The sequence below is a fragment of the Zonotrichia leucophrys genome, chromosome 19 (assembly GCF_028769735.1).
Source record: "Zonotrichia leucophrys gambelii isolate GWCS_2022_RI chromosome 19, RI_Zleu_2.0, whole genome shotgun sequence".
NCBI lineage: Eukaryota > Metazoa > Chordata > Aves > Passeriformes > Passerellidae > Zonotrichia > Zonotrichia leucophrys.
This window is the reverse complement of record NC_088188.1, coordinates 5,398,513-5,426,185: the sequence shown is the minus strand read 5'-3', so window position 1 is coordinate 5,426,185 and position 27,673 is coordinate 5,398,513. Positions and strand designations below refer to the sequence as shown.

The 27,673-nt window shown below is 50.5% G+C and overlaps 2 protein-coding genes across 4 annotated transcripts in view; both read left to right on the top strand.

Annotated features, from left to right (window-relative positions):
• Nucleotides 1-1,450: 1,450 nt before the first annotated feature.
• On the top strand, nt 1,451-9,383 carry RHBDD2 (rhomboid domain containing 2). The gene is made up of 4 exons (XM_064729601.1): nt 1,451-1,602; nt 3,209-3,610; nt 4,761-4,911; nt 7,065-9,383. The coding sequence occupies exons 1-4, from the start codon at nt 1,458-1,460 to the stop codon at nt 7,423-7,425; spliced, it is 1,059 nt and encodes a 352-aa protein (XP_064585671.1). The 5' UTR covers nt 1,451-1,457; the 3' UTR covers nt 7,426-9,383.
• Nucleotides 9,384-13,345: 3,962 nt separating this feature from the next.
• Nucleotides 13,346-27,673, top strand: part of LOC135456010 (NADPH--cytochrome P450 reductase) — a 30,383-nt gene continuing 16,055 nt past the window's right edge. The window contains exons 1-3 of one of the 3 annotated variants that reach the window (XM_064729598.1): nt 13,346-13,463; nt 15,735-15,870; nt 26,552-26,741. In XM_064729598.1, coding sequence (XP_064585668.1) covers nt 26,566-26,741 — 176 coding nt within the window. In that variant the 5' untranslated portion in view covers nt 13,346-13,463; nt 15,735-15,870; nt 26,552-26,565. Of the gene's footprint in view, nt 13,499-15,734; nt 15,871-20,382; nt 20,404-26,551; nt 26,742-27,673 lie in introns of those variants that run through there. The other 2 variants (XM_064729599.1, XM_064729600.1) reach the window with 2 other exon arrangements.

Here is a 27,673-nt window from a genome sequence, read left to right as displayed (position 1 = left end):
CTCTCAGTTCAGAAAGGACACTGAGGGGCTGCAGCAGAGAAGGGAAGAGAGCTGGGGAAAGCTCTTGTGAAAAATGCCAGTCACTTGTTTTTAAAATTTTAAAAATTTAATAGTAATAAAGTGGTTATAAAAATAGCAATATAATTAGAATAATAATAATTTGGACAATTTGAATTAGGACAATATGACACAATAGAAACAATGAGTTATGGACATCCAGGTACCTTTTTCTGGGCAGCATAAGCCCGAAAAAGGACCCACGTTAACAAAGGATTAACCCTTAAAAGCAATAACCTGTTGCATATTCATACAGCTCATACATGATGCATAAATTCCATTCAAACTCAGGATTCTGTCTGATCAGTGTCTTCCTCTGAATCATGACAGCTCTTCAGGGCTGAGTGAGGCAAGAAGAAGTTTGTTTCTCCTGATAATGGGGCAATAAATTCTTTTTCTCTGACAGATTTAGGTGTCCTGTGGCTGCTATCTCACTGCAAGTCCTTTCTTTAGAAAAAAAGTATCTTGCATAGCATAGTTTCTATTTTAACCTTATGTTATAAGGTTAAAATAGAAACTATGCTATGCAAGATACTTTTTTTCTAAAGTATCTTTTCTTTTTTCTGGCTTATGTTATAACCTAAAACTATATTTAACACAGCAATTAAGAGAATTAATGCAGCATAACTTTCTAACATATCACATATAATATTCATTTTAATATTTTCAAAAGGACAATAATAAAATACATATTTTTCACAGAGAGGACCTTTTTGTGCTCTACAATTATCTTACAGGAGGTTGTAGCCAGGTGATGGCTGGGCTCTGCTCCAAGGGACAGGATGAGAGGATTTAGTCATAAGCGGCATCACAGCAGGTTCAGGATGTGGGAAATGAGGAGGAATATATGAGGAGGAATTCCTTCATAGAAAGGGTGATTAAACATTGGAAGGGGCTGCCCAGGGTAGTGGTGGAGTCTTTGGAGTCTTTGAGGTCACCCCTGGAGGTGATTACAGAAGCACTGAATGTGGCACACAGTGCCCTGGGCTAGTTGACATGGTGGTGCTCATCAGTCACGGGTTGGACTCGATGATCTCAGAGATCTTTTCCAGGCTGATTGATTCTCTGCTCCCCAGCAGCCAGACCCTGAGGCTCGGGGGAGTGGATGGCGGCTTAGATGAGCCTCCCACACCCTGGGGCTCAGTGTGGGCACACCCGGCTAGAACCCAGCCATGAGCGGGCTCCCAGCGAGACATCACACCTCTCTCTGCGATATTTCCCCTTCTGAACAGGGAAAAGATAACAATAATTAAATAAAAACCCAAATGAGGGGGTGGAGAGAGAGAGAAAGCGAGAAACCCCCTCGTTTCCATGGTAACGACAGCACAGCGCCTCCTGTTGCCATGGTAACGGCCAGGCCTTCCGGCGTTGCCCGGAAGCGGCGGGCGCGCGGGGCAGCAATGGCGGCGCCCTCGGCTCCGCCGGCCGCCGCCGCCCTCACGGTGCTGCTGTCGCTTGGAGCTTCCGCGCCCGGGCTGCTGCGGGCTGTCCCCGCCGCCCGCTCCGCCGCCGCGCTGCGCCCCGCAGCCCTGCACGACGGGGAAGGTGAGCGGGGCCGCCGGAACGGACAGCCGCTGCCTCCTTGGTCCCTCTGCTCGCCCCCTTCCGTGCCTTCCCCAAGTCCCAGCGGAGCCTTTGTGTCCCCTCTCTTCGGCCTTCCTCAAATCCCAACGCAGCTTTTCTGTTCCCTCTCTCCGGTCTTCTCCTTGTCCTGCCCTGGACCCCGTGGTACCACCAAGCCCCCATTTCTGTTCATTTCCTCAAGCCTGTCTCCGAGTCCGCTGCTCTTCCCAGTCCGTCTCTCCGTGTCCTTTTCTTCCCTCTCTCGTGTGCTTTTCTTCCTTCTCTCCGTGCCCTTCCCCTGACCTGTCCCGACCCTGCTGCTCACCCATCTCAGTCCCTGGACGTCAGGCTGCTCCTCCACACCCTCATCTCTGTCCTTTGACTATCAGCCCAGTGAATAACCGTGCGGGGAGCTTGAGGGATTTGTGTTTCTCACTCCCTGTGGTATTCCCAGAATGATTTTTATCACACTTTTAATTCCAGTTTACCCCTGTGCAGTGATTTCCCCTATCAGTCCAAGGCTCTGAGCTGATGGGTGATTCCACCATCTCCTCACGTGTCTCCAGGGGCTGCACTGCATTGTTTTGTTTCTCACTGGTGTTTTTCTGGCTGTGAAACTGAGGTTGATGGGAGGGAGGTGGAGAAATGTCTCAATCCTTGCTGTGTGCCATGGGGAACACCTAAACAGAGGGCCCAGGAGCACTTCTGAGGTGTGACAACCTCCAGGCTGGTATTTGTGAAGGTCCCCAGGACGAGGGAAGAGATGAGAATCTGACTCCTTGTTCTCAGAAGGCTGATTATTATATTATATTATATTATATTATATTATATTATATTATATTATATTATATTATATTATATTATATTAATTATATTATATTATATTATATATATTACATTATAGAATACTATACTAAAACTACACAAAAAATGTTCATTCATTAACAAGAATGAATAATAAAAACTCAAGGCTGACTCAGAGTCCAACCCACTGGCTGTGATTGGTCATTAATTAAAAACAATCCACATGGAACCAATCAAAGATGCACCTGTTGGTAAATGATCTCCAGACCACATTCCAAAACAATCAGATAATGATTGTTTTCATTCTTTTCTGAGGCTTCTCAGCTTCCCAGGAGAAAATCCTGGGCAAAGAGGATTTTTCAGAAAATATCCTGGTGACACCAGATATTTTTGGTGATGAAAATCAGCCTGCCAGCAATTTAAGAACGGTTTATCTTTTTGCCAAAATCATCAGTACTGTAACAGTTATTTTTATGTCTCTTGCCTTCAATTTTAATGAGACTGAAATTTACTACAGATGCTGTTGCTTTTTTCCAGGCAGCTTCCCAGGAAGCAGCAAGAGCCAGCCCATATGTTTGTGACACCCAAGACAGCACTTTTTTCCACTCTATCTGCTTATTTATGCCTGGTTTTAAAGGCCTCAGGTTCCTTCTCTTCTCCACCAGGATAGAAATAAAAGCTCTTAATGAATCCCATGGGCTCACTCTCCCTCTGCTCAAGCCTGTAATTGTTTTCCAGCAGCCCCAGTGCTGTCTGTGCCTGTCTGAGGTGCTGCTGTGCTCAGTTCACAGGTTGATCACCTACATCTTCATCTATGAGGACCTGATCTCCCTGGCCTGTGGTGCTGTCATCATCTGGTACTTTGCTGGCAGCTTTGAGAAGAACGTGGGCACAGTGAAGCACTGCATCCTCACTGCCACTTTCTCTGTGCTCTCTGCCCTCCTCTACCTCGTCCTCCAGCCCCTTGTCTCCAGGCTGCTGGAGGTGGGAGATGCCAAGGGCTTCATGCCAGTGGCTTTTGCCATGCTGGGGGTGTCCACTACCCGCTCGCGCATGAAGAGGACTCTGCTTTTGGGGTACAGAGTTCCTGTGCTGCTGGTGCCGTGGTTTGGGCTCTGCCTGGCGTGGTTTGTCCCCCACTCCTCCCTCTTGGGGAACCTGTGTGGGCTCCTGGTTGGGGAAGCCTGTATCCTTTGTGAGTGGGAAGTCCTGGGCCAGAATGGGATGGTGGTGGGAAGTGCTGGAGTTCTCACTGCTGGCTTTCCCTGCCTGCACTCTTGCCCTGCATTGAATCCTCACTGGCTTTTCTCCTGCTCATCCCACCTTATTCTGGATTTGTGTTCCATCTCTCACTGCCCCTAACCCTCACTGGCTTTTCTCCTGCTCATCCCACCTGATTTTGCATTTGTGTTTCACTCATACTGCCCCCAACCCTCACTGGCTTTTCCCATCCCATCCCATCCCATCCCATCCCATCCCATCCCATCCCATCCCATCCCATCCCATCCCATCCCATCCCATCCCAATCTGTGTTTCACTCACACTGCCCCCAACCCTCACTGGCTTTTCTCATTCTCTTCTCACCCCATTCTGCATTTGTGTTTTGTTGCTGTCAAGGCAGTCACGACACAAAGCAGAGACTACAAGCAGTCTCAGATGGCAGCTCTTTATTATTGAACATGGCTGACTTTTTATACACTTTCTAATTGTTTATACTTTTTCTACCCTAACTATTGGCTACAATAAGTCAGCATAACACTTTTAGTAAAAAGTTAGTGACTTCAACTAACTTTCTGAAAATACTTTGTCCAGCTGCAAAATTCTCTTATTTTTCTTCTATTTCTCACTTCTCTCAGTCTCTTTAGTTACAACCTTAAAGAGATCTCTTTATCAGCTTCTTCTTGCTTCTGAGCTTCTTTTCACTCCTTTAGCTAACAAGCCCTCTTAGCCCCTTCCACAGTGTTTCACCTCACACTGCCCCTAACCCTCACTGGCTTTTCTCATGCTCCTCCCATTCTGAATTTGTTTCACCTCTCACTGCCCCAACCCTCACTGGCTCATCCTGCCCCATTCTGGATTTCTGTTTCACTCACACTGCCCCAACCCTCACTGGCTTTTCTCATCCCATCCCATTCTGCATTTGTGTTCCACACTGCCCCTTCTCAGTGCCTGCAGAGAAGGTGGAGCTGAGGAAGATGATGGTCTCTGAAGGTGCTGCTGGGTAGAGCTGGGAGAATTCCCCAGAGGAAGTGGTTTGGAACAGAGGGGGCTCTGTGTGGCTCTGTCAGAAATGAGTGTGTTGTCCTCAGCTCTCCTTAACAAGCTCCTGATCTCAGATGGTCTTGGCTACTGTTTCTGCTTGGATTTCCCAGAGTCTGTGGGCTCTAAGCTGGACCAGGTGTTCCCTTTCACTCTGCTGAAGAGGATACCAGGGCTGAAATACATCCCAGGGTCCTTGGCAGAGAGGAGAGCCTCTGGAAACAGCATGTAAGTACAGGAGTTCCTGTGAAACATTTGTAGGGGAATTTTGAGGCGTGAGCAGAGGCCTTAAATCATCTCTCAAAGCTGCATTGTGCCTCTCCTGTTCACACAGTGGGTGCCATGGGGGGCAGAGTCACCCAGTGATGTTACAGTGGTGACATTTATGTGACTAATGAATCACCACACATTAACCCAACCAGGTCTTTAAATGGAGGTTATAGACCTCTCCTTTGCTGCAAGGGCAGTGTGTACACTGGGAATATTGCAGCTCTGGCTGACAGGAAAGCTAAATTGTGTAACTCTGCCCCAGCTTCAGGCAGTTGTTCCTGGCTATGTGGCTCCCTGGGCCATGATCCTTATCTTTACCTGCCCCACCTTTCCTGCCAGGAATGCTGTGAAGTGAGTTGTGTCCAATCCTACTTAGAACCAGAGCACTGTAAATTAAGGATGGCACTTACAAAGTTCAGTGCAGACCTTTTGGTGTCTTTTAACAAAAGACCTTTTGGTGTCTTTTAAACCTTTCAGCAGGTTTTTAGTGTCAAGGCAATGTTGCTTTACAGAAAAGAAACCTTAGGGCCCACATGCAGGAAAGGTTTTAAGTTTAATACAAACCATGAGAATTCACTTGTACTCTAAAAAGCTTCAAAATGCAGGTCAAATATTTACTTATTCTAAGGTGTCCTTTCAGTTTCACAGAGGAAAAATAGTTTTCTATTCAGGGTTACATTTTATGTATTGTTTAAGCCATCAGCTTGCTGTAAAGTTTTATTTGAAGTGGAAGCATTCCCAGGTGTTTGCACTGCCCTCACCCATGGGAAACCATAAAAACAACCCTTGCTTGCAGCAGGAATGTCCCCCAGGTCCATCAGGGCACTCAAAACCTGTGAGTGCTTGCAGGGGAGGCCAGACAGACCCAGAATTTGTGTTTTCCCCTCTCCCTCCTGTGCCAGTGCAGCTTTTGGGAGGAGAGGGAGCCTGGCTCTGTGCTGAGCCTGTGTCAGCAGCAGTCCCATCCTGCTGTGCACACACCTCAGTGCCTGAACCTGCCTCCTTTGCTGAGGTGACACAGCTGTTGTGACACAAAGGTATTTACATGAACATTTGACTATTAAACAAAGGGTGGGAAGGTGTTTCTAGGATGCTTCCACTGCTGCAGCTGAATTTGCATGTCTGTGTCTTAGATACAACTTCTGGAGTTTAATTTTTGTTATTTTGATGCTAATTTCCAAGCAAAAGCTCTTAATAGTTTGGGATTTGTTTTAATTTTAAATTTTCATAAGGTTCAGGCATTAAATGGCTGCAGGACAGGAGATATTTCTTTGAAGTCCAGGCCTTGGCATCGTGTTTGTGTCCACAAATAAAAATCCAAACTCAACCCCACACCTCAAATAATTAAAAAGAAATCTCCAAGCCTGAAAATCCCAGCTTGAGCCAGTCTCTTCTTGCTGGGAACTTGGCACCCATGGCTTGATGAATATTGCCTGGATTCTCAGCTCTCATCCTCATGTGCGTGGGCTGAGCAGCACTCCTGAAGTCCCAGAGGCTGAGGCTGGCAGGCAGATTGCCTCTCTCCTGATAGGTTTTGGCAGGATGAGTCATGCCTTCTGCTGGAAACCCTTCCTAGCCCTTACTTCTGAATGATTTATTTTATTTCTAACTCTCTCTTTTATTTCTAACTCTTTCCTCCTTCTTTTTTTTTCCCTTTGCTCTATACTCTAGGCTCTGACTCGCACCAAAGGCCTTTTGTGTTTTTTTGATAAATAACACTTGGCAGCTGTAAGTTCTCCTGATTAATGGCTTGGCAGATGTGTCACTCACAGGGCAGGGAGGATGTGCCCAGGGATCTCAAAGCATGTTGAAATTTGGCTTTGTGTGTTCCTTGCACAAAGAGTCTGGGGCCAAGAGCCAGGCTGGTTCAGTGGGTGTGGAGTGAGAGTGGGTTGGGAGTGGGAGCAGCTGTCCTGGGAGGCCACTGAAGACATTTCTTACTCAAGTGCTGCTTATAATGAGAGCTTCTGTTGTAGTGAATCCCTCTGATGGATTGCAGTGACCTCTCTGAGCGCTGGTCAGGAGGAAATCTGTCCCCAGGGCATTTCCAGCACTAATTAGGCAATGGCAGCTCTGAGCACAGTGTAACCTTCTGTTTTCTTCCTGCCCAGGGTTAAAGCCGTGCCTGGCACTTACCCCACCCAGAGCTACCAGTGCCCATCGCCTCTGGCTCTTCCTGCTCACCCCAGTGCTCAGGGCCAGGCCTTTCATCACAGCCAGGCCCTGGGACACCAGGCACCTCAGCATGGCCCTGCTGCAGGACACAGCCCCAGCTCTGCCCCCTGCCAAGCCAGAGGTGCCTTTGGAGAGTGCCCTGGGCAGGCTGGAGCCTCACCAGGACAGTGCTGCCAGCTGGGCAAATTCTCTGTCCCACAGCCACCCACAGCCATGGGCCTTCAGCCAGCACCAGGGCACCCAGCAGCCCCAGTGGGGCCTGTTCCAGCTGAATTTACCAGAGTGCAGGTGTACTGATCCTCCAGAGAGCAGCAGGACTCACACAGGGCACGAGTGCCGAGTGAGGCTGGCACAGCAGTGCTCTGGGATCTGTGCTGTGTCTGGGTGAGTGTTGGTAGCTCCAGAGAAAGCCATTCCCTTGCTACTTGAATTATATTGCCTTTACATTTTTTTATTTTATTTTTTGATGTGGCTGGAGGATGGGAACTGTATCACCTCTGTGAACTTCTCATCCTTTTTAAGTCTTTCTTCTTTGCTGCATTTAGCAGCTGCCTTTTTCCACAATTCCACTGGAGTTCCAGTGCACCAGCTCCCCAGGCCAAGGTAGGAACATCAGTGGCAAACACTGAGCAAACCTGGGCTTTTAGTAAGATTTGCTCATGCTCATTTGCAGCTTTAACAGAGCTGCACCAATAAGCACTTCCCATTTACATTCCTGTCTTTTTTACAGCTTTGATGTAGCTAAACCCCAAAAGAGTGGGAATCATATGAGCCTTAGTTTGTAACTTAAAATTAAATGGAGGAGGACAATGTCTGTTCTGCTGGTGACTTCTCCTCTTAAGAGAGTGCCTTGAAGGGGACTTGTTACACCAACCTGGGGCAGGAGGAGAGAATACAGAGTGAGTACCTTCTGCCCCAAAACACAGCTCTAAAATGCTGAAGGTCCTGTGCCTGCATCAATGGATTGCCCTCATTTTCTGAGAGCATTGCACCAGGTCAGCCTGTATCACCAGCACTTGGCAACCTCAAATGCCTGTGAAGTAGTGAGAGACTCTTCAGTAAGGGATTTTGGCCCTTTGTGGAGCAAATATTTATAAATCCAAGGAGCTGGGAGGGACCTTAACAATGGGTTAGAAGAATTAAGTGGAATGTAGCAGTGCTGTTGGGGGTGTTCACACTGCTCAGCTTCAGCAATCTCACCCACCAATATTAGCACAATCTCTCTGGTTTTTTCAGAGCTGGTGGGCAGGTGTGTGGGAGAGGGGAGTTTTCAGCCAGGGATTTACAATAGGATTCACTGTTTGGTGCCTGAGGCTATAATGAAGGAGTTGCTGGGATTTGAGCTTTATTCCCAGCTGTGTAGCCCAGTGTGCAGTGCCCAGGAGGAATCTGCTGTCTCTGTAGCTGTAAATCAGCCAGGATCTCAACAACTGCCCTTGGCTCTCCTTGGAGTTTTGCTGTGCTCCATAAAAAAGTGCTTCATGAAGCACCAAGTGCCATTCCTGCTCTTGGAGATGTTCTTGCAGTGCCTCACCCATCCCCAGAAACTCCACAGCCTCGGGGCTCCTCCCTGCTCAACAGAGAGCCTGGCCAGAGGCAGCTCTGGCACATTCCAAACCACATCCATGCCTTTTTAATTTTTCCATCATCAGGGTGAGAACAAACCCTGAGTTGTCACCCAGCTGCTTTACTTCTCCAGCAGCCCCTCTGGAGTCATGTGGGATCCAGGGGCTTCCTCCTGGAGGAGACCAAAGTCAGTGTTGACAACTTGCACCTCACAGGAGCAAGATATGAGTAAGAAGCTCTTCTTGTGAGGGTGAGCACCCAGGCAGGGCTTTCAGCATCAACTTGGGAACCAACTTGGAGTTGGGGGACAACTCTGTTTCATACCTGATTATTTCCTCTGTGGGATCACAAGTGGACTTGATTTCATGGTCCTCTTTTTCCTGCTGACAGCAATTGCATTGTTATACTTTTAGTGTGGAGCAAGAGCAGGATAAGGAGCTTGTTTGGAATTTAAAAGCATGTTTTTAATACCAGGAAAGAAATGCTAGAGATAACATTGAAATGTTGACACTCCACTCCTGTTGATGCCTTGATTTTTCCTCCAATCCAAGGATTGTGAAATCCTTACCTGTAAACTGAGGAATTTTACCACTGATTTTTTTTTACCAGAAGGGTGATGAGGATCACTAGCAATCACAAATGTTGTGTGTCTCCAAAGTGTGAACTTGAAATAGAGTCTGAAAGATGGACTGGTTTTCTCTGGGATTGTTTATTAGTGGGGAGCTGGAGCTGCCCCTCTGGGGATGGATGGGGTGGGATCAAGGGGAATAGGATGTGTGGGGGGTGGATCAGTGGGGTGGGATCAGGGGTGTGAGATGGGATCAGTGGGATGGGATCAGTGGGGCGGGATCAGTGGGATGGGATCCCTGGGGCGGGATCAGTGGGATGGGATCAGGGAGGTGGATCAGTGGGAATGGGATCTGTGGGATGGGATCTATGGGGTGAGATCAGTAGGGTGGGATCAGTGGGGTGGGATACCTGGGGCAGGATCTGTGGGATGGGATCAGGGGGTTGGGATCTGTGGGGTGGATCAGTGGGATGGAGTCTGTAGGATGGGATCCCTGGGGTGGGATAAGTGGGATGGGTTCTGTGGGGTGGGATCAATAGGATGGGATCAATGGGATGGGATCTCTGGAGCAGAATCAGTGGGGTGGGATCTGTGGGGTGGAGTCTGTGGGAAGGATCAGTGGGATGGGTTCTGTGGGGCAGGATCAGTGGGATGGGATTTCTGGGGTGGGATCAGTGGGATGGAATCTGTGGGGTGGGATCAGTGGTGTGGGATCCTTGGGGCGGGATCAGTGGGGCGGGATCGGTGGGATGGAGTCTGTAGGATGGGATCCCTGGGGTGGGATCAGTGGGGCGGGATCAGGGGTGGGATCACTGGGACGGGATCAGTGGGGCGGGACGGGCACAGCTGTGTGTCAGGCCGGTGCCTTTGGACGCGCAGTGAGGACGAGCGCTGGGGACAGGCGGTACTGCAGCTGCAATCCGCTGGAATCCCGGTGTTTTTCCTGGTCCAGCTCCGTCAGTGATGCGGTGAGGGAGCCGCTCTCCCCGCAGAGCTGTCCCAGGGATGCGTTTCCAGGGAGCATTTCCTGGCTTTAGTGCCAGAGAGCCCTGTAAGAGTCACCGCCCCAGTCCCAGGTGCTGCAAACCTCCCTCCAGCAGGGAAGGAGCAGGTCCCAGCCATGAACCTTTCTGTGCTGGGACAACACAACTGCCACAGCCTTCCAGGTGAGCCCCGAGGACAGGACTGAGCACAAAACCACAGTTTGGATTTATTTTCTTTCTGCTCCCAGATAATTTGGGAGCTTCTCGGTCCCCGTGGCAGATCACTTGCTCTCTCTGATTTCTGCAGCCTCCACCATGTCCCCAAGGAGTGTTCAGAGTCCAGCTGCACCTCTTGGTCATGTGCAATGTGTTGGACCTGTCTTCAGTGCCCTTCAGATGGGCGTTTGTGGGGATTTCTTTTCTGTTCCCTGCTTTCCTGAGGGCATCCATTCCCCCAAGAGTGAAATGCTCTTGGACAGTGGAGTCCAACAAGTCCCAGTTCCTCAGGGCTGGGGGTGAACTCAGAACTCATCACCCAGGGAAATGAAGTTGCTGAGAGGGAGGAAACAGGTTGGGATGAGGATTTGTAAACATGTCTAAGGCTGAGAAGGGGATTTAAATTTGGAAGAGAGGGAAGTAAAAGTCATCAGCTCACTGGGCTTTGGCATCTGCCTGTCTCAGCTCTCAGTAATGTTACTCATCACACATTGCAGTACCCACTGATTTCCTTGGTGGGGAGACAGAGAATTGAAGTTCCTAAAGCAGGAAAAAAAATTAAAAAAGAAGAAAAGAAAAAAAATCATAACCTCCCAGTTCAGCCTGGGATGGCTGCCCCTGGGGTGACTGCCCTGGGAACGTGCTGTCCCTGGAGGTTGTTATTCAGTGCCTCTGGCTCATTCCTAGTAAAACTGCCACTGCATCCCATGCCAGGGTGTGCAGAGAGTCCAGAAATCCCCGTGGGTTGCCCCCATGTCCTCAGAGGGTCACTGCAGAGGGACAGTCTGGGGACAGTGCTGGGAGCAGAGCCAGCTGCTCCCTGTCCTTGCAGGAGCTGTCCTGCCATGGGAGGGATGCTCTGGACGTCCAAGTCCATCCCCTCTGCATGGTGCAAGGGAAAAGGAGTCAGGGGTACATGAGGAAAGCAGAACTGCCTTGAACCTCCATTGCTGCCCCATGCAGGAGTGAGAGGGGACCCACAAAGAGGGGAGGCCTGGCAGGGGACATTGGTGCTGGCAGGAAAATGGGTCTGTGTTTGCTTTCCTGCCATTAACTTTTGGCCATGCAGACGTCCTGACTGGGGGCCAGGTTCCCTGTGCCAGGCCAGGACACTGCCAAACACCACCTCCACGGCTGTCCCATGGTGTCCCCTGTCTGCTGGCACTGTGAGGGTTCTGTGGCCAAAAGTTCAGTCTCAAAAGTTCACTCTCTCCTCTGCTGGGAACAGAGGAGAGCTGGGAGAAATAGGCAGAGAGACAAAGCACTGACCAAAGAGGTCTCTGTGGGCTGCAGGACTCTGCTGCTTGCCCCTGGGGGTTTGGGCTGGGTGTGATGAGCCCCCAGCCCCTTCCCTGTGGGGACAGAATGGGACAGGCTGTGCCATAATGCCAGTCTGGGCACCTGATGGGATGACCCCAGCCATGGACCTGCTCTGTCCTGCTGTCCCCTCAGGGCCACTGGGATCTTTAACCCATGTCCATTCACCCCACGGGGTATGTCACAGACCGGCCACCCCAGGGAGCTTCCATGGGGTCAGTCCCAAAGCTGCTGTGAGTGGCACTAGTGTCACCTTGATTTTTTAAATTTTTCTAAGCCTTCTGATGTTTACATTCTTGTAATGAATTGTCTCACACACTTTCTGTAAATAACTCATTGTTTTGTATTCTTTTATGGAAGAAGAGGAATTTGATGGACTGTTGGTTTGTCCAGTGTCATTGGAGAGGTGGCACTGTCACCCTCCAATCCACTGTCACTTTTGGAAAACTATAAATGTTGGAGTGAGAAAATAAACTTCCCTTTTTTCACCTTGAGAGCAGCAGTGTTGTTTTGTGTCCTGCAGTGACAGCACCAGGATTCAGGTGACCTCAGAGCCCTGGACCCTCTGCTCAGGAAACAGGCTGTCCCTGAATCCCTGGGTGTTCTTTGGGTCTCTGCCCCCTCCTCACACCTCTTCAGGTGCCTGCCAGGCCCAGCTCGAACTTTGGACCTTCCCCAAGTGATTTATTGACTCTGGAGCAAACGTCAACACCGTGCTGGCGTCAGGATGGTGACTTTGGATGTGCCAGGGGACCCAGCCTGGGGTGACCCCACACAGCTGTGGGGCTGCTCAGTGACAAGCTGTGCCTCTGGCTTTGGCCAAGCTGGGAACAGCAGAGTTGTAACCCAGCTTCCCCCAAAAAACCCAACAGGGAGGAGAGCAGCAGTTCCTGTGGGATCTGAGGTCTGGGTTGTGAAATGTCCCACTGGGACTGCTGGGGATGCTTCCAGAGCTGCTTGAGCAACTTCCTGCTGTGGCAGTGAGAGAAAGGCCACCCCAAAACACCGAAATCATCTGGGCTGTGGTTACATCAGGAGCATGTGCTTGCCCCTGGCTCCCACAGAGGATGGCAATGACGGGTGCCAGCCCCACCATGGGGTCCCCTTGTCCCCCCCACGGGGCCCTGGTGTGGGCAGTGACCCTGGGGGAGCATGGGCACACAGGGCTCCTGGGTCTGCAGGAACTGGCTGAGCCCAGAGTTAGTGTCCAACACTGACCCCAGTTCATGACCCCACAGTGCCCCAAGCCCTGCTCGCACTGTCACCCCAACTCTGACCCCGCCATGATCCCAACATCCCATACCTCAAACTACAGTGTTCACCCCAACCTGTCCCCTCTCTGAGCCTGCCCCCAGACCGAGCCCCTGCTGGCACCCACGGTGGCCTCTGGGCCCTGTTCTGCACCCTGACCCCACCCGTGGCCCCCTCAGCCCTGACCGACCCCGACCCTCACCTCACCCGGCCCCTCCCGCCGCTCCTGTCCCTTTAAGACCCCCGTCCTGGGGCTGTACCATGCGCCGCCGCAGAGGGGTGATCTCCACAAGCGGGCGCGCTCTCCGCCTATTAGCGGGCGGCGAGGGCGGAGCGAGCTCCCCCGCGGGTGTGCCCGGGTGGTGCGGTCCGCCGTACGTGCCGGCCGCGCCGGGGCCGCGGGAGCCGCCAGCGCCAGACGGGCCGGAGCGGCGGTGGGTGCGGGGAGCCGCGGCTCCGGGGGCGTGTGGTGAGGAGGGTGCGGCGCCGGGGCTTCTCTGGGGCTCAGCTCCGCCGCCGGGGCCCTCTGTGCTGGGGAGGGGCGGTCCGGCATCCCCCGGTGGGGTTGGCGTGGCATGGGGGCTGTTTCTGTGTTGGGGGCACTGGCTGTGTGTTGCGGGCATGACTGCGGTCCCCCTGTCGGGGTGAGTGGCACCGCTGGTGCTGGCGGGGACATCGATGTGAATGGATCTCTTTTTGGGGGGGACTGGGATGGGCAGAACCCCCTGTTCACTGGGAGGTGTGGTGTGAGTGGGTATCCTCTTACTGGGAGTTACTGAGTGTTTAGAGATCCTTCTTATTGGGGGGATCGGGGAGGGCTGGGATCACCAGTCCTTATCGGGGAGGACTGGGATGACCAATCCTTATCAGGGAGGACTGGGATGACCCCTGTTATCTGGGCACTGTGCTGTCCCCCTGTGATTTGGGGGCCCAGGATTGCCAGAGCTCCCTATTATTTGGGGAGTCTAATGTGACTGCTCCCCTGTTATTTGGGGGGATTGGGGTGACCAGAGCTCCCTGTTATCTGGAGAGTCTGACGTGACTGCTCCCCTGTTACCTGTTGGAATTGGGGTGACCAGAGCCCCTCTTATTTGGGAGTATCTGGTGGTGCTGAGCCCCTGTTACTGGCAAGATTGTAACAAGATTGTGGCCGATGTGTAATGTCTCCAAACTCTTCCATTCTCAGAGGAAACTGGGCTTATGAATACAAAATATCCTGGCTCCTTACGAACAGTGCTTGGTTCTCTTGAAATAAATAAATGTGTGTGTATGGAGTGCACCCCCTGTTTTTTAGGGGTACCCCATCACTTCTGTCACCCCAGGGCTGTGGGGCAGGGGACAAACCAGCACCCTTGGGAGCTGCCCTGCCTTGCTCTCACAGCACTGAGGGTTGCTCAGCCTTACCCCATCCCAAGGTGTTGCTGGTTAAAAGCCTTTAACGAGCTTAATTTCCTGGCACTTCCCTGGAGAACGTTATTCCCAGCGTTTAATTGATACCTTTGCTGCAGGCTGGGCTGTTCTGCTGTTGCTCCATCTATTTCACTTTATAAACTGCTGGGGTGTGGGAAGACTGTTTGTTTACTCCTTAGCTTTCCTGCTGGAGTTTCTTAGAAGAGTGAAATTCCTCACCTAGGGAGTGTGCTTGACAAAGGAAATGATGGGAACCCCCTGGTTTAGGGAATATTGAGGCTGGAGGGGGTGAAGGTACCTGGATGGTGGTGTTGGGAGTTAGTCATCAGCATGGAATTGGTTCTTGGGGAGTTGTCTTAGCTGCAGGAGTAAGCACAGCTGGTGCAGCTTGGAGTGTGCTTTGTTGTGCCAGTGCTTAGACCTTGGGTTAGCTTTTGGAGTGTGAGAGGAAATGGGAATGCTTAGTGGAATGTGTACAGACAATAGGAGTCACTGAGGTGCTCTGATGTGAGTCTGGAAAAGTGAAATGAGTTTGTGTTTTAAAAAGGAGAAGCATATATGTGGCTGAGAAGCTGGAAAAGTGCAAGGAAGAAGTGAGGTCTGTGTTTCTGAGTTGTGGAAGTGAATCACTGACAGCGTTGGTGGGGACATCCCCTCCTCAACAGAACTCTACACTTTGTGTGGGCTGACAGGAGGAGCTGTGGAGTTTCAGAATCTTTTTTGCTTATTGAGGTGCAGTGGTGTACACATCCCTTTTGCTAGATGGGCTTTGTTCCAATATTTCTGTAATTCTCTGAGAAATTCCGAGGAATTGCTGCGCGCACGCAGAGCAGCTCGCTGATTAATCTGCTGCAAATGAGGAAATCAGTGTTTTGTCTGGGAGGGCTGCTGAGCCAGACCCTTCCTGGAAAGCCCAGCATTGTCTCAGTACAGGTTTTTCTTGGGCTGGTTGACAGCACTGAGGCAGGGTGTGCATGGCATGGAGTGTGCTTTTGTTTTGCACGTGGATGTGACTGTGCACAAGAACTGTGTTTGCAGAGCTACAGAAGAAACACCAGCTGAGTGCCTTCTTTTAATCCTTGAGTGTGAGAGCCTTGAAGAGTGGGCAGGAAGGAGGGTGTAGAGTCACAAATCTGGCTTAATCCCCTCGTAATTAGTCCTGCTCTAATTGTGACAGAGAAGAACCTCTTGCTTGTCATCACTTTCCAGTTGCCTCCTGTTCTGTCAGTAATTTCTGAGTTTGTGCCTCCTGGACTGCCAAGTGCCTTCTGCAACTTTTCTTTTGTTTCTTGCAGAGCATCTGGAGGAGCTGGACCATACAACCAAAACTCTTTGAACTGTCTCAAGGGAGACTTTCCCTGCTGCTCACCACCCTCCGTGCTGGAGCTCTCAGGCTCCACCAGCTGTTGTTTGCAGAGCCATAGGTGCAAGGTAACCCCTTTCTTTTGGGTGTCACAGGTTCTGGAGCATCTCTGGGTGCAGCTGGGTTTGGGGAGGGCGGCTGGCAATGAGTGCTGGAGTGATGCTTTCTTTACCTGCAGCAAAAGCAAAGTGTGGAACTGCCTGACTGAAACCCCATTTGGTCTTTGCTCTCTCCTTTGCCTGTTGGGATACAGCAAAGTTTGTGTTTGCTCAGTTCTGAAGGACTGGGGAAAAGGTTTCTCTGATCAGGTTTGTGCTCCTGCCATGTCCTCCCCTGGTATAAAGGAAATCCATCTGCAGTTACCTCTGTGGGCACTGAACTTTGTTCTGTTTCCTGACGTGGACTCTCCTGCCTCAAAAAACACAATTCTTAGAACTTGCATAATTTGCTTTCCCAACGAGATCATTTGATCCCAGTGATGAGATTATTTGTACACACTGCTGTGCAGAGTGAATCACCAGCCCTGCAGTGACAGGTGCACCTCTGCTTTTTTATAGGCTTGACAATCTCATAGGTCAAAACAAATAATAATTGCAGGCTGCTCATAATCTCTTGCTGTTTGTCCCTGAGTAAACATTTCAAGTTAATTGCATGCTGCTATCACCCATGGAATCCACACAGAGAGACCAGAAGCCATGTCTGGTGGCTTCTGGAGGGCCACAAGTCCAAAGAGTGGCTGAGTTTGACCCATGGTGACAGATTATTATTGTATTTTTGCTTAGTAATCAGCCACTTTCGTGCCTTCAGTCACTCCTTTGCAAGGAGATATTGATTTATTTATCTTCCTGTCTTGCTGCGTGGAGTTCAAGATGGGGTTAGATTTTTATCCTTGGTAAAATCTGGCTGTGGCAGTGCAGGGGAAGTCTGCTGGGAAGGTTTAACAACCAGCCTGGGGAGTTGGTGGGTCTGGTTTAGTGGTGCTGGATGTTGCTGTGTGGTTGTGAAACACATCAATTGACTCTCTTTCACGGGTCATTGCTGCATCTCCTCTCTAACTCCAAGCTTTGGAGGAGCAAGTTGATCAAATGCCTGTGAGGATTGTGCAAGTCCTGGTTGTGTAACAGGAGTCAGTGCATAACTGCTGGAGGTGAGAGGAGCAGCTCCTGTTACAGAGGAACAAAAAACCCCTGTGTCAAGTGTCTGTTCTCTTTGTGTTGATTCTGCTGGGGCATTGGAGAGCTGTGGTTTTTGCAGCTTGGGACCAGCCTTTCAGCCTGTGACCCCTGAGATCTCTGTCTTGTGTCATGTTTTGGGGATGGAATTGATGTTCTGAGGTCTGCTGTGGCTGTGTGTGATTGCAAGGGGCTGGGAAGTGGCCTGTGTTTCCCAAATCATATCAAAAAGGTGAAGTCCAGGTCAGATTGCTGATCCATGGCAGGCAGGGAGGTTCTGTAGGGTGATGGCACACCCTCCTGATAGAGCAGCCAGAGCAGGACAGCTCTGGTGCTGAGATTCCAAGAGGTGCAAGGGTCATGCAGTGATACCTCCAAACCCTACAGCTTGTAATGTCTGAAAAGCTTTTCCATTCTCAGAGGAAACTGGGCTTATAAGTACAAAATATCCTGGCTCCTTGGTTCTCTTGAAATAAATAAATAAACCCCCAAAACACACTGTTCTGATCAAAAGTCTTGACAGTTGTGAAAACTTAGCAAGATGTGTTTAACCCTGTCCCTCTGGTGCTCTTTCAGCTGTTGGTTTCAAAAGGAAACCTCTCAAAAGAGACCAGCATTGGAGAGTTTTGCTGTTCAAACTTTTCCTGGTGGAAGGGGTCAAAGTCTCTGGCTACTGACCCCATCCATGGGCCTCCTTTCCCAGAGGTGACACAAGGCAAAGCCACAGCCTGTCACACCAACCCTCTATAAACTCAGGCACAGGGTGAGCAAACAGCCTGTGGGGAGGAGAGCAATGTCCAGCTGTGGCAGTGCAGGTACAGCACTCACAGAAGAGGCTGCTGAAAAAATGTCATTTTCCCTCTTGATCTTAGAAAAACATCTTCAGCAGGACCTGAACCATGAAAACTCCATGCCTGGATGGGTTTCTCCTCAGGTTTTGCAGCTCTCTGAGCAGTTGTTGGCCTGAGAGGTGCCCATGGAGTTGGCATCAGGGTGGTGTAAAACTCCTGCAGGTTTGTCCCTGCCCCTGAACATTGGTGCTGGCAGCACCCCTGTTCCTGTTCCAAGCAATTCCTGAGCTGTGGGGCTCTGGATTTGTCCCTCCCTGGGAGGGGAGCCTGGGGAGCAGTGTTGGTTCACAGGGGCTCAGTTACCTGCCATTCTCAGCTTGTGTTTATCCTGTAACCCTGAACTCCTGCTTTTCTCTGCTGGCTCACATTAATCTGTGAAGGAAGGTGTCCAAGTGCCTAAGCTGGGGAGGTCCCCCATGTTTAAAGGCTCAGAGTCAGGCTTTTATCTCATAGAAGGAAATGTGCGAGTTCAGTAATTCTAGCTTGCTTTAAGGCAGCTTGGCAAGTTTGAGTTCATTTTTGTGTTGGATTATGCCTTAAATCCTTTGTTTCAGTGCACTGGGCTCACTGCACAGCCCCACCTGAGCATACCCATAGCAGAGATTTCCTTTCTGCCTCAGTAAAACAGTTCTTGTTCTCTTCCTTGCTCTTGCAGCTGCTCTGCTGTCCTTGAATAAGACCCAGGGGCCAGAAAACATGCAAGTGTGACACAGTGGAAGCTCAAATATGCAGTATTTCAAGATCCAGACTGACTGATGCACACTCTGTATCTGTCCTCTGTCTAAAATATTAGTTTTGCTGATGCCTGAGCTGGTGTGTCAGGGTCTGGGTAGAAAACACCTTTCACAGTGAGAGTAAATTTTATTTCACAAAAAAACCCAGCAGTTTTTGTGTTCCCTTCCCTGCTTGAGGTGCTGCTGCAGCCTGCTGCTCAGTTTGGACTGGGATTTCTGAGCTGGTGGAAGAGTGCAGAAGCATTTCCCTGGTTTTCTGTGAGGTTTTGCTACTTTCTACCCTTCTTTATTGAGCTGGTTAATGGGAAGCTGTGGGAGATATGTGGGAATAAAGGGATAGGGAAGCTGTAGGTGTAGCAATCCTCCACACCAGGACCTGTGGTCCAGCAGAGGCTGAAGGGGCAGGGAAAGCTGTGAGCTTTCTCACTGTGCCTCCCTTCCCCACGAGCCCAGGGACTCACCTGTGGCATGATTCCCACCCAAAGCATGGAGCCTGTGCAGAACAGGCCAAACAGGGCCAGATCAGCATCCTCTTGTTGGTGGGAAATGCAATCTGTGTGTGGCAGAGCTGTGGCTGGTCCAAGGCAGTTGTTAAATAACCTGGATCTGAGCACCTGCTTTTGTTTTGGAAAGGCTGACTTTTCCTGCCAGGCCTCCTTTTACTACAAGGGAAAGTAAAAAGAAGCAGGCACAGGCTGATGTAAACAGAATTCCTTACTCTAATTGGCTGCATTTCTAAAAGAAATAGAGAAAATCTGGTTTTGCCCTGAGGGTTTTCTGGCTCAATATCACATTAAACATGCAGGAAGTGTTGTCTGCAGTGGGGTTCAGAGGAGACCAGGCACAGGAATGGCAGCTCCACCACAGCCCTGCTCTCTCTGCTGCTGCTGCCTCCTCCTTCCTCCTGGGATTGTGTCTGTGGGGCTCCTCTTCCTCACAGCCACCAGTGACCTGCCTGATGTCATTAGTGGGTGAAAGAAGAGAGCCCTTGGCTGGTCATGAGACTGCATTCCTGTTTGTGGGCAACTCTCTTCCTTCTGCTGCTGCTGGGAGGAGTGGTGGGGTCTCAGTGCAGCTTCCTCTTGGTACTGCAGCCTCTGTGAGCTCTCCACAAAATTTTCAGATCTCTGAGAGGGCTGTCCAGTGGTTTTCTTTTTTTCCCTCCCACATGGAAATTGTTTAATTTCTATTTACAGTCTCCCTGTTTTGCCATTGTACTTAAATCTCAGGCTGCAGGTCAGAATTGGAGTTTTCACTTGGTTTGGTTGCTTATCAAAACACCCAGGGTTTTTCCAGGCATCAGCACCCTTTGGACACCTGCAGATAAGGTTGTTCTGTTCTGAGGTTGAATTTTAGGGCTGTGCCATGATACTGGTGGAAAAAATTGGTCTCTGATTTAAAATTGGGCTTTTTAAAGGTTTCTTCTTAAGGCTGATAGTGCCCTTAATCTGTGAGCATGAGGGGAAGGGAGGTCTGGTCACACACTCCTGCCTCTGCCTTGGGAATTCAGGATGCTCAGAAAGAGGGGTCTGGCAGATCTGGTGGCAGTGGTGACATCCCCAGCCACACAGAGCTGCCAGCACTGGAAATCATGACAGCTGCACTTCCTCTGTGCTGCCTGACTCGATGCCTGTGCTGAGTCAGGGACATGAGGGTCACTGTCACGTGGCTGCAGGGAGCACGAGTGCTCCCTTGTCCCCTGCCCTGTGTGCCTCTGCAGGGCTCTCTGTGGCAGTCTGAGCTGCAGAAAGTCAGTCTGAAGGAGCTGTTGGAGTGTGTGGTGTTAAATCTGCAGTTAGACTTCATGGACTCCTGTTTATGAGAATCTGGAAAGCAATCTTTGGGTGAGTGTTGAAGGAGGGGTTGAGTGGGCTGGTGGAGAAGGGATGGGAGCTCCAGAGCTTGAGTTGGCACTGTGATGGTGTTGTGAGAAATGAGGGGATGGGGGCTCCAGAGCCCCAGTTGGCACTGTGATGGTGTTGTGAGAAATGAGGGGATGGGGGCTCCAGAGCCCCAGTTGGCACCATGATGGTGTTGTGAGAAATGAGGGGATGGTGGGCTGGTGGAGAGGGGATTTGAGCTCCAGAGCTCCAGTTGGCACTGGATGGTTTTGTGGAAATGAGGATCTGGCTCCAGACTCCATTGGCACGATGTGAGAAATGAGGGGATGGTGGGCTGGTGGGGAAGGGATGGGAGCTCCAGAGCTCCAGTTAGCACCATGATGGTGTTGTGAGAAATGAGGGGATGATGGGCTGGTGGAGAGGGGATTTGGGCTCCAGAGCTCCAGTTGGCACTGGGATGGTGTTGTGAGAAATGAGGGGATTTGGGCTCCAGAGCTCCAGTTGGCACTGGGATGGTGTTGTGAGAAATGAGGGGATTTGGGCTCCAGAGCCCCAGTTGGCACCGTGATGTGAGAAACGAGGGGATCTCGTTGCTGCAGGGCTGGTTTGGCCCCAAACCCCTGCCTGCTGTCCCTGCTGCTGCTCAGCTGAGGCAGCCTGCACCTTGCTGCGAGCTGGGAAGGCTCCTCTGAGCCTCAGCACCCTGCTGAGCTGCCTTTGAATGGAGCCTGGCACCGGTGCCAGGGTCGGGCACAGGGTGGCTGTGGCACTGCACGTTTGTCACGCAGCTCCTCCTCGACTCCATCCCCACTGGTTCTCTTTCTGCACATGTTGCAGAGCACAGGTTCCACCTGCAGCTCCTGTGCTTATCTGCAGGTGTCCAAAGGGAAAACCCTTGGGTGTTTTGATAGTTCTGGGGGTGCAGCCCCTGTGCCAGCCGTGCCAGGGCAGGCAGTGTCTGCAGGGCATGTGGGGATCCCTCTCTGGTGTGCTGGGCTGCAAGCAGGGGCTCCTTGGTGCTCCAGCTGCTGCTGGGGGGTGGATGATCAGAGGTGGGGGCAGTGAGCAGCCTGGGCTCAGCAGTTTTCATTTTCCCTGCTTAGCAAGGCCTATCCCTGCTTATGCTTCTCAAGGAAAACCCTGGGACTGATTCTGTCCCTCTGCCCCTCCTATTCCTTAAATAAAATCAAGCCAATGTGTTGACCCACAGAAAGATGCCCATCCCCATCCAGGAATTGATAACTTTTGTGTTCCAAAGTTTGCTAACACCTCAGTGCCCCCCAGGAGAATGCAGTGCTGAGCACAAGGTGGGATGAGACAGATTTCTGCATAGCAGAGCATTTCATTTGGGGCCATGCTGATGTGTCCCTTTATCTTCCTTCAGCTGGCCCCTTCCCTGGAGCTGGAGCAGCCCAAGAATTAACAGCCATATCACACAAATCCTGTTTGTGCTTGCTCAGCAGTTTTCCTTCTCCTTCCCCTCTGGGTGAGGCTGACTCTGCACTCAGGCTGTGCTGGTGGTGCCACGGGGCAGAGTCAAGCACAGAACTTGGTCACTCATTTTGGGGCAAGAGTCACAGGCTGCAGTCCTGGTCTGGGACTGGGAAATCCTGCTCAGGTACTCGAAACTCATCCCAGATACTGCATTAAGAAAAAGGCTGCTTCAGTCTCAAGAGAGAACTTCCTGCCCACATTGCCAGTTTAGCTTCAGAGCCAAGGCTTTTGGTCATAGGAGATACCACAGGGTGACTTCCACAAGGGAAAACCTCCCAGTGATGTTTTGTGCTTCTGGTTCTGTGTCCCAAGGTGCTTTTGGTCACTGGGAGATATTACAGAGTGACTTCCATGAGGGGAAACCTCCCAGCCACATTTTGTGATTGTGCTTCTGTGTCCCAAGGTGCTTTTGGTCATAGGAGATATTACAGAGTGACTTCCACAAGGGAAAACTCCCAGCCACGTTTTGTGCTTCTGGTTCTGTGTCCCAAGGTGCTTTTGGTCACTAGGAGGTGTCACAGGGTGACTTCCATGAGGGGAAACCTCCCAGCCATGTTTTGTGGTTGTGGTGCTGTGTCCCAGGGTGCTTTTGGGAACATCTGATGCACCATCTCCTGATGCAAGGAAGGAGAATAAATCTCTTCAACTTGCTGACCACTTGGCGTTCATCACTCCTGTCTTGTTTGTTGTAATATTGTTTCTCTATGTATTTAAGTATTTTTAACCCTGTGACCTTATAGATCCTTTAGTCTGTATGGAAATCATGGGGAGTTTGAGGATGCCTGGCACTGAGAGTGCTTTTCCAGTCCTTTTTTGTTTCAAGGTGTGCATGAGAATGAGGAACACATTTAATTTAATATGAAGATGAAGTGTTTGTTAGCACAGAGATGTGCAGAGAAGGTCCCTGATGATTTGAATTATTGTGAGCTGCCATGTACCAAGCAAATTCTCACATTCAGGGGCTGAAAAGCTGTGCTAAAACACAGCAGTGCTTGATAGCAATCTTTCAAAATGTTGTGACTTTTCTGTGTGATGGAAATGCTCACATCTTGCTGAGCCTGATGGCTTTGCTGTGTGCTCAAGCAGGGATCCAGGAGCTGGAGTCACCATTAGAAAAAAATCCCAGGGATATGGACATCTTGTCTTACCTTGATTGAAGATATAATAAAATTACCACCCTTGAAACTGTTGTCAGGGAAAGTTTTACTTCTGTATCATAAATTTCCTTTTAAAAATTTAGTTTGATTCTACCAAGGCCCTTCCAGAGATTGCAGGATTCCCAGGATAGCTAAATTTCAAGTAAGAGTCAGGTTTCTTTTCACTGGAAGTTAGTAAAGGACATGTATTTGAAAATGACATGAAAATGTCGTTTGCAAATGACAAATTTGCTGTGAACTTCTGGAAAATAATTGTTACAACCAGCTAGGTGAAACTGAGATAACTGAGCAATAATCTTCCTGTGCTGGGTGAAGTGAGTTCAATAGTTCCTGAGTTGAGACAACCCTTTAAAAAGGAGAAATGAAGACTAATTTCACATTCTTTGCTTTTCTCTTGCTATGTCTAAGCAAACCTTTGCCTGAGGATAAGGGTGGTGAAGGGCAAGGAAAAACAAGAATCTGTAACTGGGATATAAACCTTGAATAACCAAATGTCCAGGACCAGAGGGAGCCCAAAATTAAAATTAATCAGAATTAAAGCAGCTCTTGTCACCAGGCTTCCTCCCAGGGTTAAAGCTCAGTGTGGAAACTTTGTGCAGTGGAGATTGTGAATGAAGAGAGAGCAAAGCAGGCTCTGCTCCATGCACCAGAGCCATGAACCTGCAGGAATATTCCCTTCCCTGGCTGTGGGCAGTGAGTGGGTGGCCTGGCTGCAGCTGCAGGGCTCCCTTTGAAGCCCTGGAGAGCTGCAGTGTGGTCAAGGCAAGCAGATAGCACAGCTCCCACCCCCACATCCCCACAGGGCAGCATTGCTGGGAGCTGCTCCCTGAGGATGCCTCTCTGCAGGGCAGCACTGCCTGGGAGAGCAGAGAGAAAAAACCCAAAACCTTTGGGAAAGCCAAACCCCTCTGCTCTGGGAGCTGGGGCTCTGCTGCTTTGAGCACAGTGATGAATTTTGGCTGCAGACAAAGCCCTCACCTGGCTGAGCACAGCACAGGTTGGTTCTTGCCCTCATTCTTTGCCCACACAGGGCAGCTCATGAATATCCATGAATATCCATGAATATCCATGTCTGGAGCTGGGAATTGCTGTGGGCCAGGTGCTGCTCACCACAAACATGGCTGGCTTGGAGCTCTCTGCAGCTGCACTTGGTGACAGGGGAGGCTGCTGTGTCCTGAGCAAGGAGCCTTTGCCAGGGCTCAGAAGGCAAAGAGCTGCAGCTCCTGCCCCAAACCAGCTCCATCAGCCTTGTGTTTATTCATGGCTTCCTCTGAGCAAAGGTTTGTCACTGCCTTGGGGTTTTCAGGGAAAGTGAGTGGGAGACAGGCTGTTCTGAGGGTAATTTTACTGACATGGCCATCACTGCCCTGTGTGAGGGGAATTGTCCAGCCTTGTGTAATCTGGGCAGTGAGACTGCTGCTGAACAAACCAAGCCACCTCGCAGAGATGGAGATGTTTACTCCTGCCTGTGTCTGGGCACTGATTCCTCCATCCCTTTGCAGAGTTGGGCTGTGCTGTGCACAGACAGCAATTGAGGCTCCCTGGGAACCATGGACCACTCAGAGCTTTTTTACCCTCAGATTTAATGAGAGCTCAAGTGATGAGTGAGATGGCAAGAACCAAAACCCCAAAACTCTGAGAAATGAAAGGTTAACTGTCATGTTTTGGCTGAGATTGGCTGAAATTCCTACAGGTTGGGTGGCAGAGGGGGAGAGGAGAGTTTGTACTTAAAATTTCTGAGCTTTCATCAGGAATAAAAGCAATAAACCAGCAACATTTCCCCCCCACCAGCAGATTCCCCTGGTGCTGATTGCCAGAGCAGCTCCTTGGTGGTTTACTGGAACCAGATAAGGAGGAGGAGGGGGATCCTCCTGGGAGCTGTGCCTTTTTGGCAACTAATCCCCACTTGTGGAGGCTGTAACTATCAGTTTAGTCTACAGTTGTACTGAGGTAACACCCAGCACTTGCTTGGCTCCAAGCTCCAGCCATGGAAAGCCTGTTTGCAAGGAGGGAGGACAGGGTGACCTGCCTGATGGAGAGGAATGTGCAATTTGCTTGTCTGCAGTCACATCACTTTTATTTTTCTTCCAGCACCCTGCTTTGGTGTTTTCTGTGGGAACCCAACAGGCAGCTTTGAGGTGGTTTAGTGCTCTTTGTAATGCAGTTACTTGCCAAGTTCTCCACCAAATGAAGTTTCTTGTGGGGCTCAGCACTCTTTGGGTTGCCAGAGTACCCACCCAGGGTCACTGCCAGGTGGCTGTGGACTTCTCCCTGTGCTCACAGGGTGCTTTTTATGGCTGGTGCCCTGTGGCACAGGGCTGTGTGTGTCTGGAGCTGGACTTCCCTCGTGGGGGTAACACCAGGGGGTTGATCTTTGCTGAAGGTTGTACCTGGTCTCCCTGTTAGTGCTCCCTAAGCATCACCTTCCCTTCTCTTCCCTGCTCCTGAATGTCTTAGCATAACCTTCAGCTTCAGTCACTTTTATTTCTCAGCCATGGCATGTATGCTCTGTGACACCAGCACGGCTCTGAGTCACTTTTCTGCGTGCAAGTTCAAATGTCCATGGTCCCCTGGGTTGGCAGCGTGCCCAAGTACAAAGAGAGAGTCACTTTGCCCTTCCAAATCAAGTTTAGAGTTAATTATCTGTTTATTTGGACAGAGTGTGTCCTTGCATGTAGGGAAGATAATCTTGCCATTGGCTTAGGGTCAGAGGGGTTCAGAGCTTGGCACAGCAGAGGGATGGGTGGCTCCCCAGGGGAAGGACAAGGGCCATGGGGCTGCCTGGGTATTTGAGGGCTGGGTGTTGATCCTTGTGCTCCCACAAACTCTGGGAATGGCTGTGGGCAGGTCCCAAATTGCTTAAACTCTGCCTTGGTAAGTGTAAAGGAGCAACTCAAGGAGATGGAAATTAAACTGGGGGAGATCCTGGAGGGGACTGGGAGGCCAAAGGCCCAGGAGAGATGGACAGTAAATCCAGTCTGCAATGGAGTAAATCAGAAATATTCACCATTTGTGTTGTAGCAGCCTGTTGTGGGCATGCTCAGGGGGGTTGGTGCCACAGTCCTGCTCTGTGGTTTATCAGCACAGCAGTGGGGCCAGGGCATCCTGTGGCCTTGTGGGAAGGAGGGAGGAAGCCCCAGATCTGTGGGGTGACTGAGGAGTGGGGTCATCCCTCAGTAACACCCCAGGGTTGTGTGGTGAGTAAGGGCTTTACTAAAGGCAGGCCATGGGTCCCTGTAGGATATTGCTGGGGTAGGAGCCTGGTTTGGCTCCTTGGCTGGAGTGGGATGGATCAGCATGGATACAACAGCAAGGAAAAAGCTTGGTGGGACACAGAAGAACCTTGCAGAGCTGTGATGCAAGGCCTCTATCCAAAGAATTGTTGGGCAGCCTCGTGCTCCTAAGACAAAATGTATAGCCAAACTCATACTCATTTTCTGTGTGTGCTGTGATGCTGTCCCACGTGGCTGCTGGTGCTCACTGTTTTTCCTTGCTCACAGTGCCTCTGAGTGCCATGGGGGAGCCCAGCATGGACCCAAGCATTGCTGCTGACAGCCCTGCCCAGCAGGACTCTCTCTTCAGCATGACAGACGTGTTCCTCATCTCCCTCATCACTGGGCTTCTCACCTACTGGTTCTTCTTCCGCAAGAAAAAGGAGGAGGTGCCTGAGCTCCCCAAGATGCAGACAGTGTAAGTAACAACTCCCAGCCTGTGTGGCTCTAGTGGAGCTTCTCTCTCTTGTGGTGGGTTGTGGGAGGTGCTGAGGGGGCGTTTCTGTGCCCTCAGCTGCTGTGGGTTCTGCTCACAGTGCAGAAATCCCAGGCTGCAGTTCTGCCTTACCCCACCGTGTGGCCCAAATTGGGAATTGGCCTTTCCCGAGCAAGGCAGGAAAGCCTCTGGCTGTACTTCAGAACTCTTAAGGATTTCATTCTCGGTGTTTTCTGATAAAAGTCACATTTTGGTAAATCTGGAGAAAGGTTGCTTGCTCTTAAACAGATTTCCTGTTTATCTACCCTTGGCTGTGAAGGAAAGAAATAGTTCCTGGGATGTGCTGCTTTGCAGCTCCTGTAAAACTTGATTGGCTTTTGATACCAGGTTACCACTGGAGTGGAAGACTGGATTTGGAGAGGGAGAGCTTTGTTCCTCCCTGCCTCCTGCAAAGGGCTTGGGGCCAGGAATGAGCCACACAGGTGGAGATCTGGGTGCATTTCGTTCCTTGTCTCAGTCACATTCCAAACTTAACATCAGTTTTCTGCTGGATTTTTTTAGCTCATGCTTTGTTTCTGGAGGTTGGAAAGTACATTTTTTTCTGGCTGGGAGGGTTTTAAAGGGCAGCAGTGTCCCTGGCTGTGCTACCTTGTGCAGATGGGTGCACACATGGCTGGAAGCAGCCCAGCTGCCTGTGCCAGCCAGCCTTACCTTGGGAATGTGTTCTGTTGGATTGCTGGGATGCTTTCCCTGCCGTGCCTGCCAGCCAGGGCTGTGTGTCAGTGCACGTGGTCGCCTCTGGAGATTGTAAGAATGGCTGTGCTGGCTGGGGAAAGGGCACTGTCCATGTGAAATTGGATCCTGCCATGGCACAGCCTGGGCTGTGACTGATTCCACCTGCAGCCCATCATGTG